The sequence below is a fragment of the Trichomycterus rosablanca genome, chromosome 11 (genome assembly GCF_030014385.1).
Source record: "Trichomycterus rosablanca isolate fTriRos1 chromosome 11, fTriRos1.hap1, whole genome shotgun sequence".
NCBI lineage: Eukaryota > Metazoa > Chordata > Actinopteri > Siluriformes > Trichomycteridae > Trichomycterus > Trichomycterus rosablanca.
In genome coordinates, this window is record NC_085998.1 from 681,217 (window position 1) to 695,725 (window position 14,509).

Sequence of the window (14,509 nt, forward strand, 5' to 3'; positions counted from 1 at the left end):
TGAACTTCTTAAGACCAAATTTAAAAGGAAAAGAAGTCAGAGATAATTGATTAGCCCCGGCACCAATAGGCATTAGCTCGCTTTTCTGATAATTAACTTTGTAACCAGATATTTTACCAAAATCACTAAGTAGAGCCATTAATATAGGAAAGCTGGAAAAAGGATCAGAGATGTATAATAACATATCGTCTGCGTAGAGCGAAACCTTATGTTCCCGTCCCGCACGAAATATACCCTTAACGCCTGCATTTTGCCTCAAGGCTATTGCAAGTGGTTCCATAGCAACTGCAAAGAGGAGTGGGGACAAAGGACATCCCTGTCTCGTGCCACGGTGAAGGTCAAAATATGTTGAGATGTTATCATTGGTGCGCACGGCTGCCATCGGAAATGTGTATAGAATCCTGATCCATGAAATAAATTTTTGGCCAAACCCAAACCTCCCCAGTGCATCAAAAAGATAGCTCCACTCCACCCGGTCAAAGGCCTTTTCGGCATCCAATGATAATACAGCCTCGGCTACGCCTGGTGGAGGGGAGCTATAAAGAATATTCAAAAGACGTCTGATATTACTAAAAGAAAAACGATTTTTAATAAAACCTGTTTGATCACATGATATAATGGATGGGAGAACCCCTTCTAAACGACGGGCCAGAACTTTAGCAAGGATTTTGACATCTGTGTTTAAAAGCGAAATTGGACGAACCGAACTGCAGTCCAGGGGATTTTTATGTTTTTTAAGAATGAGAGAGATAATTGCCTGTCGCATGGTCGAAGGTAGGGATTTTGTTAAAAATTACTCTTGGAACACTGACAGCAATAAAGGGGAAAGTAAATCTGAGAACTTTTTAAAGAAATCTGCTGGAAAGCCATCTGGGCCCGGCGATTTACCACTCTGCATAGACTTAATTGCTGATATAATCATGTTCATAATACCTTTGTCGTGTCCTAGAGAGAAGATATTCAGCCTGACGTGTCGATAAGAGATCAAACTCAACCTGTAGTGACATGCGCTTTTTCCTTAGGTCCGCTGAAGGTGCACAACTATTAAGCCTGTCCAATTCTAATATCTTCTCAGTTAACTCTTTGAGATGTGCAGTCCTCATCTTCCTCTGATTTGCACAATATGAAATGGTCTGGCCCCTAATATATGCTTTCAGCGATTCCCAAATAGTTGAATAAGACATTCCTGGAGTTTGATTAATTTCCAGGAACAACGCGATCTCAGATTTAATGAAACTAATAAACGTTTCCTCAGATAAAAGCAGCGGATTAAGCCTCCAGGGGCGATATTTAGATTGGGTGTTTGGAATCCGCATTTTCATAACCAAGGGGCCATGGTCCGAGACAACAATGGATCCATAATCACTTTCTATACGAGAATATGTACCATGGACCAGGGAAAAAAAGGAGTACAACCTGGAAGCAGGGTTACGAAACCTCCACACATCAGTCACGCCATACGACTCAAGAAACAGCTGAACACTTCGAGCAGATCTAGATAGGGAGATTTTCTTAGAGGAACTACGATCTAATAAAGGGGAAAGTGTGCAGTTCATATCGCCCCCTAAGATAAGGTGATGCGTCGTAAGATCAGGCAAATGGGCAAAAAAACTTGTAAAAAACTCAGGATTGTCCCAGTTCGGTGCGTATACATTAGCTAGAATGACTGGAAGCGCGTAAAGCTGCCCCACTACAATAATGTATCGTCCAGCAGGATCTGCATCTACTTTTGTTAATGTAAATGGTATACTTTTACTAATGAGAATGGCTGCTCCTCTAGCTTTCGAATGGAAAACCGAGTGATACAGCTGCCCTGTCCACTCCCTGCCAAGTCTGGAGAGATCTGTAGAACGTAAATGGGTTTCCTGAAGAAAGACAATATCAACGTTAAACTGTTTTAGATGTGCAAACACCTTCCTACGTTTCACTGGATGATTGAGTGATTGAACATTCCATGTTACAAAATTGACTGAGCAACCACCCGGCCCTCTAGAGCTGTTTATGCTAGCCATTTAAATACAGAAGGTTGTATATAAGGGATCCATAGAAGATGAGAATTACAGCAACAGGAGAGACAGCAAACAAAGAAAAAAAAAAAAAAAAAAAAAAAAAAACATTTCTGACCATATATAAATACAGATAATAAAGAACTAAATAAAATAATAAAAATCAGGTCTGGTATGTAAACCCCCTTTCCTACTTTCCCCCCATATCCCCCAAAAACACCTACAGGAACAAGGTGCTAACCATGAAGAACCCATCACAACAAATCCACACATCAGTATGTGCTTACGTTGGAGACTTCCTAGAGCCAACTAAGACGTTCGAGCCCCCGCAGAGCAATCCTTAAGAAAAAATAAAGAAAAACTCAAAAAGCGCGTTGTACGGATATAATACGTACAGTCATATAACATATCATAAACTCAGCTGAATGACTGAATATCTCAGGATATAGAGAAACAAGAAACAGTCCTCATGCCAAAAGAAAATGCCCTTAAGAGCACAATGGATACCTCTTACGTAAATTCACTTTTAGATGAGCAATATTAAACGCACTGCTATACAAACTTGATGAATGAAATGGGAACAATAGTAATAACAAGAATATTCTAAATAATATTAAGGGATTTTTTAAACCCTGAGTAGAGGTGGGCCCATAACCTGGAGTTGTAAGGTAACTTATTATACATTAAATTATACATATATATATATTTTAACCAAAATCGTTCTGTCAGGGTTTCCTCCAGACTGATACAAAACGTCATTGTTCCATCCCTGAGTTATGCAACACCTCACCTCATCCAGAAGCAGACGAAACAGTCATTACTGTAACAGAGCCTACTGCAGACTAAGCTGCGCCAAAGTGGCATGTAAACACAAAGTTTATAAGCTCATCCATCAGCACCGGTTGCAGGAGTTAGAATATGTTTCTTGACGTAACTTAAAGCTTTATCCGCCTCTGTAAATTCTTTTTCTTCTCCATTGTGAGTGATGCGGAGACGAGCTGGGAACAATAATCCATACCGGATCCCCTGGCGATTGCGCAGCATTCTCCGAACCTCCGTGAATGCAGCCCTAGCCTTCGCGACGCTCGCAGTGTAATCGGGGAAAATAGCAATCGTGTCTCCATTCATCCGGAGCGGAACGCGAGTCCGTGCGCGCGATAGCACCTCCACACAGTCCTGATAATAGTGCAGGTTAGCTATGATAGCGCGAGGTTTCCCATCTGGTCTTCTTGGAGCCAAGCTTCTGTGCGAGCGATCCACCAGCACGTCTTTATCTAGCTGCAGCAACTCTCTTAACAACTTTGAGACCGATGTAGCTGAGCTCGAGCCAGTGGTCTCAAGGACCCCCAAAATCCTGATATTACGCCTCCTCATCCTTCCCTCCATGTCCACACACTTCTCTCTAAGCCCCGCCAGCTCCGATTTTAAGTTAGCCACCGTTACCTGTAGAGTTGCGAACTCATCTGACCATGAAGATAGTCCACCCTCCACCTCCTTAATGGTGGCCCTCATCTGGTCGAAATCAGAATGAATCGCCGCCATGTTGTTCATGATTTCTGTTTTAACTGCTTGTAACTCAGTTTTCAGGCAGCTGAAATCTTCCGCGAGTGCATTCTTCATTTCCGCTTTAATTACTGCGGAAATGTCAGCTTTCAATGAGAGAAGAATCTCTGATTTTAAAGCAGTAGCATCCATTTGCGGGGCGTTTGAAGAAGGCGCGGACAGACGAGCCGGAGAGCCGGAGGGGTCCGAAGCCAAGGCTGCACTAGGCCTAGTACTTGGAGGTCCGGTGTATTTATATTTACGCAGATTCGCTGCCATTGAATCGCTCATACACCGAGAGAGAGTTTTAGCTGCACTAAGGTCTGGAATATATAAGACTTTGTGTAGGAAAAAGCGCTAATAAACGTATAAAAACAAAAACTATGTGGGAGCTCAAGTCAAACACGTCCTATCCCATCACTAGCTCAGCAGCGCCCCCTCAATGTACTTTTCTGCATTCATTTTTTAGATTAATTTCTGCACCACAGAGTGTAAATGACCTTCGTTGCAGGTCTGAAATGCAGGAATGGATGTTCATTAATAAATAAAATGAAGTTGAGCAGATAAAGGATAAAACATCTCAGGTTCATCCTGTCTGACATCTATTAAAAGTTAAAGTCAATGTAAGAAACTCTGTGTTTTTCTACATTTTATTTGCACTTTCCATACTGTCCCAACTTTTTCTGATTTGAGGTTGTAATTTATTAGCAGTGGATGTTTAAGGTTGGAATAACAGCAACAGCGACAACAATAATAACAACAGTAATAATAATAATAATAACAATAACCAAACAACAATATTAATAATAGTAATACTAATAAAAATAAGAATAATAATATAAAGTAGTATGAATGCATATGTTATAATAATACACTAAATATGAAGTGAATTGCTGGTCTTGCACTATTAGCTTGTTAAATTATTGTAGGTGCGGTTCAGATAATTTATAGCCTTTTTTATTGCTTCTCAATTATTTTTTTTACTGTTATTAAATAAAATGGTAAGGAAAGCAAAACTGGACTGAAAAACAGTGAACTGGATGTTTGTACAGGAATTTTATTTACTGAGTCCAAGACGAGTCCAGATTTGGACACTTGAGTTTTCTCTATACTGATTTGAGCTGCTGGTTATAAAAATCTGTACTGAATTTATTTTGACAGCGTGGACCAAAAATCTGATAAAAAGCTACAGAAGAAGATCAAGGATTTTCTCTTCAACATCTTTAATGTAAGAAATATTATTCATTCATTCATTGTCTTATCCGCTTATCCTTTTCAATGGGCACAAGGCACACAGTAACACCCTGGACGGGGCGTCAGTCCATCGCAGGGCAGACAAACACACATACACACACACACAAACACACATACACACACACACAGACACATTCACCTACAGGACAATTCAGTGTCTCCAATTAGCCTGACTGCATGTTTTTGGACTGTGGGAGGAAACCAGAGCTCCCGGAGGAAACCCACATGAACATGCAAACTCCACACAGAAAGGACCCGGACCGCCCCGCCTGGGGATTGAACCCAGGACCTTTTTGCTGTGAGGCGACAGTGCTAACCACTTAGCCACTGTGCCACCAAAAAATATAATTAATATTTTTATGAATCTTTTATTTACAACATCAACAGTCCAGCAAATGTTTTGAGAACATTTCGTCATAGTGAAGGACATAAAAATAATTAGCTGTTTATTGAAAATTTGGAAATTGGAAATTTAATGATAAATGTGTGACAGTTACTAGCACCCCTGCATTTACTTGTGTGCTTTAGGTCATGGTCTTCCTTCACGTTATCTTGAGATTTAGTTCTGACAGATCTGACATTTTTCGTTAGAATTTGCTGGTAGAAATTCAGAGTTCATCGTTCCATCACTGATACAGGCTGTCTTGGCCCAGATGCAGCAAAACAGCAGTATTATTTTTGGAAAGGAGTGTTTTTTATCTTGCAATTCTGCCATTAACTCCAGTATTGTTGTGTTCTCTTGATGGTGGACTCATGAACATCAAGTCAATGTGGGGGAACTTTCAAGCTCCTCTAAATGTATTCAATCATTGTTATTCTAAACGACTCAACCAAACCCAGTTTTAGCTCGTGAACAGAGTAATTCAGTTTTTCATGTAAAATCTCTGTGCCTGTGATGCCAGGTTCTGGGGATATTGTTGATTTGGTGATTTATTGCCATCACCTCAAATAATCATTATAAATGAATAATTTAATGATTTTATAAAACCTGTGAACTTTGTTTGTTTTAAGGAGGTGGAGACGATGATCATCGGGTTTGTAAAGCACGATCTGGAAATGTTTAAAAAATTTCTGAGAAAAGAAAACACAAACTATTACGGGACAAAGACGAAGGAGGAGGTGTTTAATCTGAGAGACGACGTTCTTAATATGACGCTGTTTTATCTGAAGAAGATGAAACATGAGGATGTCGCTTCTGCTCTTCAGAGTAAGAATATAACAGATATACAATAGATATATAACTAATATCCCCTCCACAATTACTGGTACCTCTAGAAGTTCTTAGAAACATAAAGTAAGTGCCCAGGTGGCGCAGTGGGATATTCCGCTGACACACCAGCACTGAGTTTCTGAACTCCTGGGTTCCAGGCTCAGTGTTGCCATCGGTCGGATGGGCGCCATCTGGCAGGCATAATTGGCAGTGCCTGCAGCAGATACTAATTGGCCATTGTATCTGCAGGGTGGGGACTAGCCGGACTATATGTGGGTGGGTGGTTCTTCATACGCTGTGTAAGGATCCTGATTGGCAGAAGAGACCCCCTTGCCGAAAGGAAGGGAGGAAAAATGGGGAGAAAAATGCATATATAAAAAAAGAAAAGTAAATGAAGCATTTTTGCTGAGGGAAAGTGTATGTATGGAAAGAAACTCATCATACAGACAATCAGAGGATGCTTCCACTTTATTGCAGTGGTGCCAATATTTTTTTCTTTAATTTACTTTAATTAAAGGTTTGATTTAATTTTCTAATTTTTCAGAGTGAGATGAGGCCAGTTTAGCAAAGACTGAATTTCTCATAACCCTTTTACTTCGTCTTCATCAGGGGTGCCAATAATTGTGGAGTCTGTAAATAACACTTTACACATTTTAAACACTCATGTTGTGTTCTCACCACAGTTGGAGGGTTATTGAAAATAAAGATTATCCAAACAATTTAACTAACCGGTTCATCCTGGTCAGGGTTAATCTGGGTACACTGGGAACATGGCAGAGAAATTTAGCATCTTAAATCAGCAGTGTTTTGAGGGTGAATGTTTGTTTACTTTGAATATGGGACCACCGAGCCCACTGTAACCCTATTCCACAAAGTCCCTGCAAATCAGTACAGTTTAACTAAAAACCTGATCAATATGATGCAAAACTTCTCTTCTGGTTGGCAGATTTCTTATTATTATCATTATTGTTAATGATAGTATTATCAGAGTATAATTAATTTGAATGTATATTTTCTTTTATAATTGTCTGTTTAGATGAACTGACTGCATTTTACCAGCGTAAACTGAAACTAAGACTGAGAAAGAAGTATCAGCACGTGTGGGAAGGAATTTCTAAAAAAGGAGAGTCCAACATTTTAAATCAGATCTACACGGATCTCTACATCACTGAAAGTGGAGGAAAGATCAACCAAGAGGGCGAGCTGAGACAAATCCAAAAGCAGAAAACCAGAGTAACAAAGGAAGCGACTCAAATGCAGCAGGAGCAACAAATTGAATGTCAGAACATGTTTGAACCACTGCCTGGACAAGACAAGGACATCAGAATGGTGATGACACAGGGCGTGGCCGGCATTGGAAAATCCATTTGTGTGCAGAAGTTTGTTCTTGACTGGGCTACAGATAAAAAATATCAGGACATCAGTTTCATTTTTCCTCTGCCTTTCAGAGAACTAAACTTGAAGAAAGAAAACCACCGCAGCCTGATGGACCTCATCTCTGAGTTTTTCCCTGAAACTAAAGGACTGAGGTTCACAGACAGGTATAAAGTCATGTTCGTCCTTGATGGACTTGATGAATGTCGACTCCCTTTGGCATTTCAGGAAAATGAGACATGGAGGGATGCATCGATGCCAGCCACACTGGACGTTATACTAACCAGCCTCATCAAAGGAGACCTGCTTCCCTCAGCTCTGATCTGGATAACCACTCGACCTGCTGCAGCTGCTAGGATCCCTGCTGACTGTGTGGACCGAGTGGCGGAGGTCCGGGGCTTCAATGATGAACAGAAGGAGGAGTACTTCAGAAAAAGAATCAGTGATGAGAGCCTCGCCAACAAAATTATCAAACATGTTAAAGCATCTCGGAGTCTCTTCCTCATGTGTCACATTCCTGTCTTCTGCTGGATTTCAGCCACAGTTTTTGAGAAGATTTTGGAGGAAACAGAGAATGAAGAGACACCAAAGACGCTGACTGAGATGTACACCTGCTTTCTGATCTTCCAGACCATCCAGGGGAACCTGAAATATACAGGAAAAAACTCCTTGGATGTTCCATGGGATAAAGAGGCCATACTGTCACTGGGAAAACTGGCATTTTATAATCTGGAAAAAAACAACCTGATTTTTTATGCAGCAGATCTAGAAGAGTGTGGAATTGATGTCAGTAAAATCTCTGCATACTCTGGCCTGTGCACTCAGGAAACAAGCAGGTTTGCTGGCACAGTTTTTAGCTTTGTGCATCTGAGCATTCAGGAGTTTATCGCCTCTTTATATGCATACATGCGTCTCATAAATGAAACTGTGAATGTTTTCAACCAAGAGTTGAAGTCAGCAGAGAACCCTGAGGAGAAAACTATAGAACTGCTCAGGATTGCAGTAGACAAAGCTTTGGAAAGCAACAATGGACACCTTGATCTTTTTCTTCGGTTCCTTCTGGGTCTCACAGTTGACTATAATCAGAAACTCATCCGAGGTCTGTTGAAGTCCAGTGGAAGAAGCTCTGACTGCCAGAAATCCAGTGAAAGAAGCTCCGACTGCCAGAAAGAAATTGCTAAGTACATCAAGAAGAAGTTTGATGAAAACCCATCTCCAGAGGGCTCCATCAACCTGTTCTACTGTCTGAATGAGTTAAACGATGATACTTTAGTAAAAGAGATCCAAGACCGCTTAAGCTCAGGTCGTTTGTCTGCAACTGAACTCTCACCTGCACAGTGGTCTGCTCTGGTCTTTGTGTTGCTGACATCAGAGGAAGAGCTGGGTGATTTTGACCTACAGAAGTTCATAAGATCAGATGAATGCTTTATGAGGCTGCTGCAAGTCGTCAAGGAATCAAAAAGAGCTCTGTAAGTAAAACATTTTAATTTTGGCTTGTTTTTTTTCTACTGATGCTCATTTAGAGATGTAATGACTTTACATCTTAAAACTGAATAACTGCTCAGTAACACTGCATGATTTGTAGTTTGTAAAGGCATTAGTCCCATCTGCTTTCTATCCCTCCTTTATCGGCACCAGTCTGGGAGGGTAAGAACTACCATTGTCTAGATTTGGGATGGATTTAACATTGTAATGTGCAACATTTGCCTATACATTCTAATGGTTTACATTGATATTTAAACATTTTGCACATCATTTCTAGAGTGTTATGCAATTTATCAAATGCAAGTTATGTAGTGGTGTGATTCAGGAGATGTAAAAATTACATTTTCAAAAAGTACATGATGTAGGGGACAATCAGCGACCTGCATTGCTTTCGGTCCGGGGGTCTGTCCAGTCCATTATTTGACTTTGTCAAGCCAGGACTTGCGTTGACGCCTTCTTTACTATTTGCTTTACACTGTGACCTGGAGGATTGTCTTGGCCAGTGAGACATGGCGGGTCACATGGCCGTACCAGGTGAGCTTACGGCGTCGCACCGTGGCAAGAAGAGGCTCCTGGTTTCCCGTGAGCATGGTGATTTGCTGCCAGACGTATTCGTTGGTCTTATGCTCAGTGTAGCGAATACGCAGGAGTCGCCTGAAGTTCCTGTTCTCGAACGCTTGAATTCTATGTTCAGTTTCAGCGTTTAGAGTCGAGCTCTCACATCCATACAGGAAGATGGATACCACCAGTGACTTGTACAGCTTGAGAGGCTGATGTTGCTTCTCCAGAGAGTGTTCAGCTTACTCATGGCAGAAGAGGCCAGGCCGAGTCTAAGGATTTCTTTGGTGGAGCTACCAATTTTTGTAATGATGAACCCCAGGTATTTAAAATGGTCCACTTCTAGTTTCCGGCCATTTGTCACGAAAGTGAACAAAGTCGGCAGACGCTCGCAGATACTTAGAGACCTTTTATTAATCAGTTTAAAGTACAGAAGGACGATCCAAGGCAGAGTCAAAAACAGGCAGAAGTAAATCATCAACAATAACAATCCAAAGGGAAAACCGAAGTCGTAGTCAGAAAAAGGCGAAATGGGTCATACACAAAATTGCAATCAATATTCAAAACCGCTCAGTATGCAGGAGATACACGGCAATACCTTGCAAAGTTTCACAGTTCTCCAAACACTTATATAGTCTTTACTAAATTAGCTTCAGGTGCTAATCAATACACAGGTGACGTAGAGTCTCTCGGCTCTGTCCAATTGGCCGATTGTGTCACCTGTTCACCCACTGACTACTGGTAAATGCAGTCCTGTGCATTCTGATAGTCAGTGGTATATTTAGAATCCGCAGGAGGTGTTACACCATTAAACATGATGTTGATTGCTGTGTGCTGGGTAGTGGTGTTAGCCAGGAGCTTCCTTTTTTTATGCACTTACTTCCATGCCAAATGCTCCTGCTGAGCGCTTGCAGTTCCTCTTCACTGCCTCACATGAGGTCAATGTCATCTGCAATCAGTGAGTCATAAAAAGCAAATTAGTTACTTAAGATGTCAGTTTTATTGTTTTCTTTTTTGATGACACCCAACTTTTTATAGTTTTTGATCACTATGAAAAAGTGACAACAATCGGTTCTGTGTGTAAGATGGCTGCTGTCATGCGGGGTCTAAAGACGAGACAAAGGGGCGGACACACGCAGAGATGTACCAAGAAAACTAATATTTATTAATAACAAAGACAAAACAGAACAAACAGGACTAAACAAGGCAAAACAACAAAACAAGGATAACAGGACAAACAAGACTAAACACAGGTTAACAAGGCTAACTAAGGCGACCAAGGCTAACTAAGGTGAACTAGACTAACTAAGGCTAACAAGTTTAACAAGGCTAACAAGTCTATTAAGTCTAACAAAGCTAACAAGTCAAACAAATCTAACAAATCTAACAAAGTGAACTAGCAAAGCTAACAAGTCAATTAAGGCTAACAAGGCTCACAAAGCTAACAAGTTTAACAAAGAGAACAAAGCTAACAAACAAAGCTACCAACTACACCCAGAGAGTCACGAAGCACAGAAACACAGAGCAAATAACCTTCAACTGAGGTTTCCCCCAAGCTCCCCTCTTATACCTCCTGAAATGAGGGAGCTAATAGACTCAAAGAACCAATAAAGAAAGGGGTGTTGGCTCAGGGCATGGCAGGAGAGAGTGTGCTCACTGAGAGGGGGGCGTAGCACACAGGAACTCATCGTCACAGCTGCTGTGATTAATGAGAGTCTTGGTTCTAAGGCCAGAAACACTAGAACCCTGACACTGATAAAGACTTTAATGAGGAATTACTGCAGAAATCCAGAGTAATGTTTTTGATCTGATGCTTGTAGATGATCAGATGTTCTGTTGTATTTTCAGACTCAGTAGCTGTAACCTGACAGACAGAAGCTGCTCAGCTTTACTCACGATTCTTAAATCTGAATCCAACCTGACCGAGGTGGATCTGAGCAACAACGACCTGCAGGATTCAGGAGTAGAGCTGATATCTGCTGGACTGAAGAATCAGAACTGTAAACTGGAGATACTGAGGTAAACTGGAGATCTCTCTTTTATTAGGTACAGTATAACAGTCCAGCAGTGGCTGGAGGTTTCTGTAATATTGTAAATAAAACTAAAGTATAGAATAAAAAACTGGAAGGGTTTACAGCGATTTAAAGTCAGTTAGCAGCATCTTACCGTGGTTAAGTGTAAAAAGTTAGAATTATTAGGGCTTGTAGTAGTTTCTCAACATCATGTAGCAATAACACAGGTTTTACACCAAGATCTTTTTCTTTTTTCAACATTAGTACTTCTTTTTTTATCCTTATGTCTTTAAATTGTTTAAAATTTTGTCTAACCGAGCTGCTGAATCTGAGTTTTGTGGTTAAAAAATCCACTTTCACACCAACAACAGTTCCCAACCTTAGTTCCTAAACCATTACAGAACACAGTGGTAAACACATCCCTGTCTCAATTCCTATTGGAATTTCTTGCAGCCATCAAATTTAATATAAGTGTAAGTAACATAAACAACTGCAACAAAACAAAAGTTTACAAATTTCTGATATTTTTGTTTTTGCATTTCATCTACTGCCTCATGTCTCTGCATAATAAATTTATTATTTCTGCAGATTATCAGATTGTGGTGTAAGAGAGGAAGGTTATGCTGCTCTGGCTGAAGCTCTGAGATCAAACCCATCATCAGAGCTGATGGAGCTGGATCTCAGAGGGAACCATCCTGGAGATTCAGGAGTAAAACTGCTCTATGAGTTACTAGAAGATTCGGACTGTAAACTGAAGACACTGAGGTGAATATTTGTAAACCTGAATCTGGGTGAATGTGTGTGTTGTGAGGAATTGTTGGTAGTGATGTGCTACATTTATTCAGGTCACACTTTTTAATAATTACAGTTTTAATAAATATAATTTAAAGTTTTTTTTATGTGTCACTTTTTCTCTCTCTGAGCAAATGAGTAAAAATGTTTGTTTATTTAATTTATATTATTTAAACCTGCAGGTAGTTTTTAACCAACTAATTTATAGTTTATTTTACAAGTAAATGTGATTATTGTAAAATATTTATTTGTCACCAGAATTGATAAACCTGTTTATCTTATTATACATTTATAGTTTATTATACATTTTTATAGCATGTAATTATTAATAATTTAAGATTAACATGGAACAATTCTGTCACAGTAAAATGTGCTGATGTCTTTATTCCACAGGTTGTTGAGACCTGATGCAGAAGCTGGTTTTGAATATCTGAGGAACATTGTGAATATAAACCCATTACTGCAGAGAGAGCTGGATCTGAGAGAGAAAATACATGGAGATCCAGGAGTGAAGAAGATCTCAGATCTACTGAAGGATCCACACTGCAGAACAACTAAACTCGTGTATGTAGAATGATGGCTGTGGATTTTTACCTGATATGTTTATTATTGTACAGGTGCCACAGTGGTCAGGTACGCTAGCGATTATTGCTGATGATCAGTATAACAATTTGAGTAAAATGATGTCTGGAAAAACACCCATCATAAAAACCATGCAGGCCTTGTATATGGACCAGAATGACCCGCTCTGGTGATTCATAATTACTGGAGCAGGCAGAAGATATAAAAAATATAGATTATTATAACAAAAAATAATAGTTCGAGCAACCTTCATTTATCTGTTCAGAACTGTATAATGATCATGTTTATACACAGTGTAGAGGAGAAGATCCTCCCTGTTTATTTAGCTGTTAGAGGAACCTTGTGGCCAGAGATTCCAGTCAGAGAATCTGGTGATGTTAAAAATAGGTTTTATTGCAGCAGCACCAGGTAAAAAGGGTGTAAATCAGGTTATTTAAACTGGTTATTATAGGTGTGTACATTTACCTGCATGTAGATGGTTTTCTTTAAGTTATGGACACAATCATCTTTTTTTCTATTAGTGCAGTTCACATAGTAAATGAAAAACTACTGAGGAGCCAAAAATCTTTTTCTCCACAGGTTGTGTAACTGCAGTATTACAGATGAAGGTTGTGCTGATCTGAAATCAGCGTTTTCTTTAAATCCATCACACCTAAAACATCTGGATCTGAGTGAAAATAGGAAACTAGGTAATTCAGGAGTACAGAAGCTCTGTGATCTGATAATCAACCAAAAATGCTTCCTGCAGAAACTGATGTATTTGAAACATTTCCTTTAACAGTATGTTGTACAGAACCTTTAGTTATAGATCTCATTTACCATAGTACATTTCATACATGATAAATGTAGATGTTTCACCTGATCTCACAGTACATCAGAAAACTAATCCAACTCAGCAAGCAACATCTGTTAATCAAAACTCCTCCCAATCACAACCATTAAAAATAACTGGAACCATTTCACCATTCTTTTGTGTTTTGGGTCAGTCATCCTGCTGGAGAACCTGTGATAATCACACTTTTTTTGGCACTGAGTGGCATGTTGTCACAATCTTTAAACAATCGTCTGTAGTAATAAGATTAAGTGATTGATTAGAATGAACATGAGTATGTTTGAAAGAAGTGAGACATTTAAATCTACTGTATTTACTCTAAATTATTATATTGTACTGAATTTTGTTTACTGCAGGATTGTTCACATTATGTTGTTGCATTCAAATGTTAATTTTCCTGATGAGGTTTATTTAAATTTCATGTAATTTTAGATGGTAGGTTAGCGTAATAGGTCGCTGCACCCAAGCAACAATAAAAGCAATTAAAGCAATAAAATTTGCACTAAAATTTCCAATAGAGATAGAAATGATCCTACTTGCTTTCATCTACATTTATTAATCACATTCAGAAGAACTCACCAATTGATACTCACATCTACATTTACAAACATTTTAATGTCACTGTGTTTCTGCAGATTATCAGATTGTGGTGTAAGAGAGGAAGGTTATGCTGCTCTGGCTGAAGCTCTGAAATCAAACTCATCATCAGAGCTGATGGAGCTGGATCTCAGAGGGAACGATCCTGGAGATTCAGGAGTAAAACCACTTTATGAGTTACTAGATCATCCAGAATCTAAACTGAAGACATTAAGGTGAGTGTTTATCCAGTGATTTTTTGTTTTTGTATAACTGTGTTAATTAA

At 39.5% G+C, this 14,509-nt stretch overlaps 1 protein-coding gene across 1 annotated transcript in view; it reads left to right on the forward strand.

The window, feature by feature from the left end:
* Positions 1-14,509, forward strand: part of LOC134323457 (uncharacterized) — a 92,921-nt gene that overhangs the window by 42,526 nt on the left and 35,886 nt on the right. The window contains exons 9-15 of the mRNA XM_063004983.1: positions 4,710-4,776; positions 5,814-6,009; positions 7,049-8,855; positions 11,278-11,448; positions 12,030-12,206; positions 12,627-12,797; positions 14,283-14,459. Coding sequence (XP_062861053.1) covers positions 4,710-4,776; positions 5,814-6,009; positions 7,049-8,855; positions 11,278-11,448; positions 12,030-12,206; positions 12,627-12,797; positions 14,283-14,459 — 2,766 coding nt within the window. The remainder of the gene's footprint in view (positions 1-4,709; positions 4,777-5,813; positions 6,010-7,048; positions 8,856-11,277; positions 11,449-12,029; positions 12,207-12,626; positions 12,798-14,282; positions 14,460-14,509) is intronic.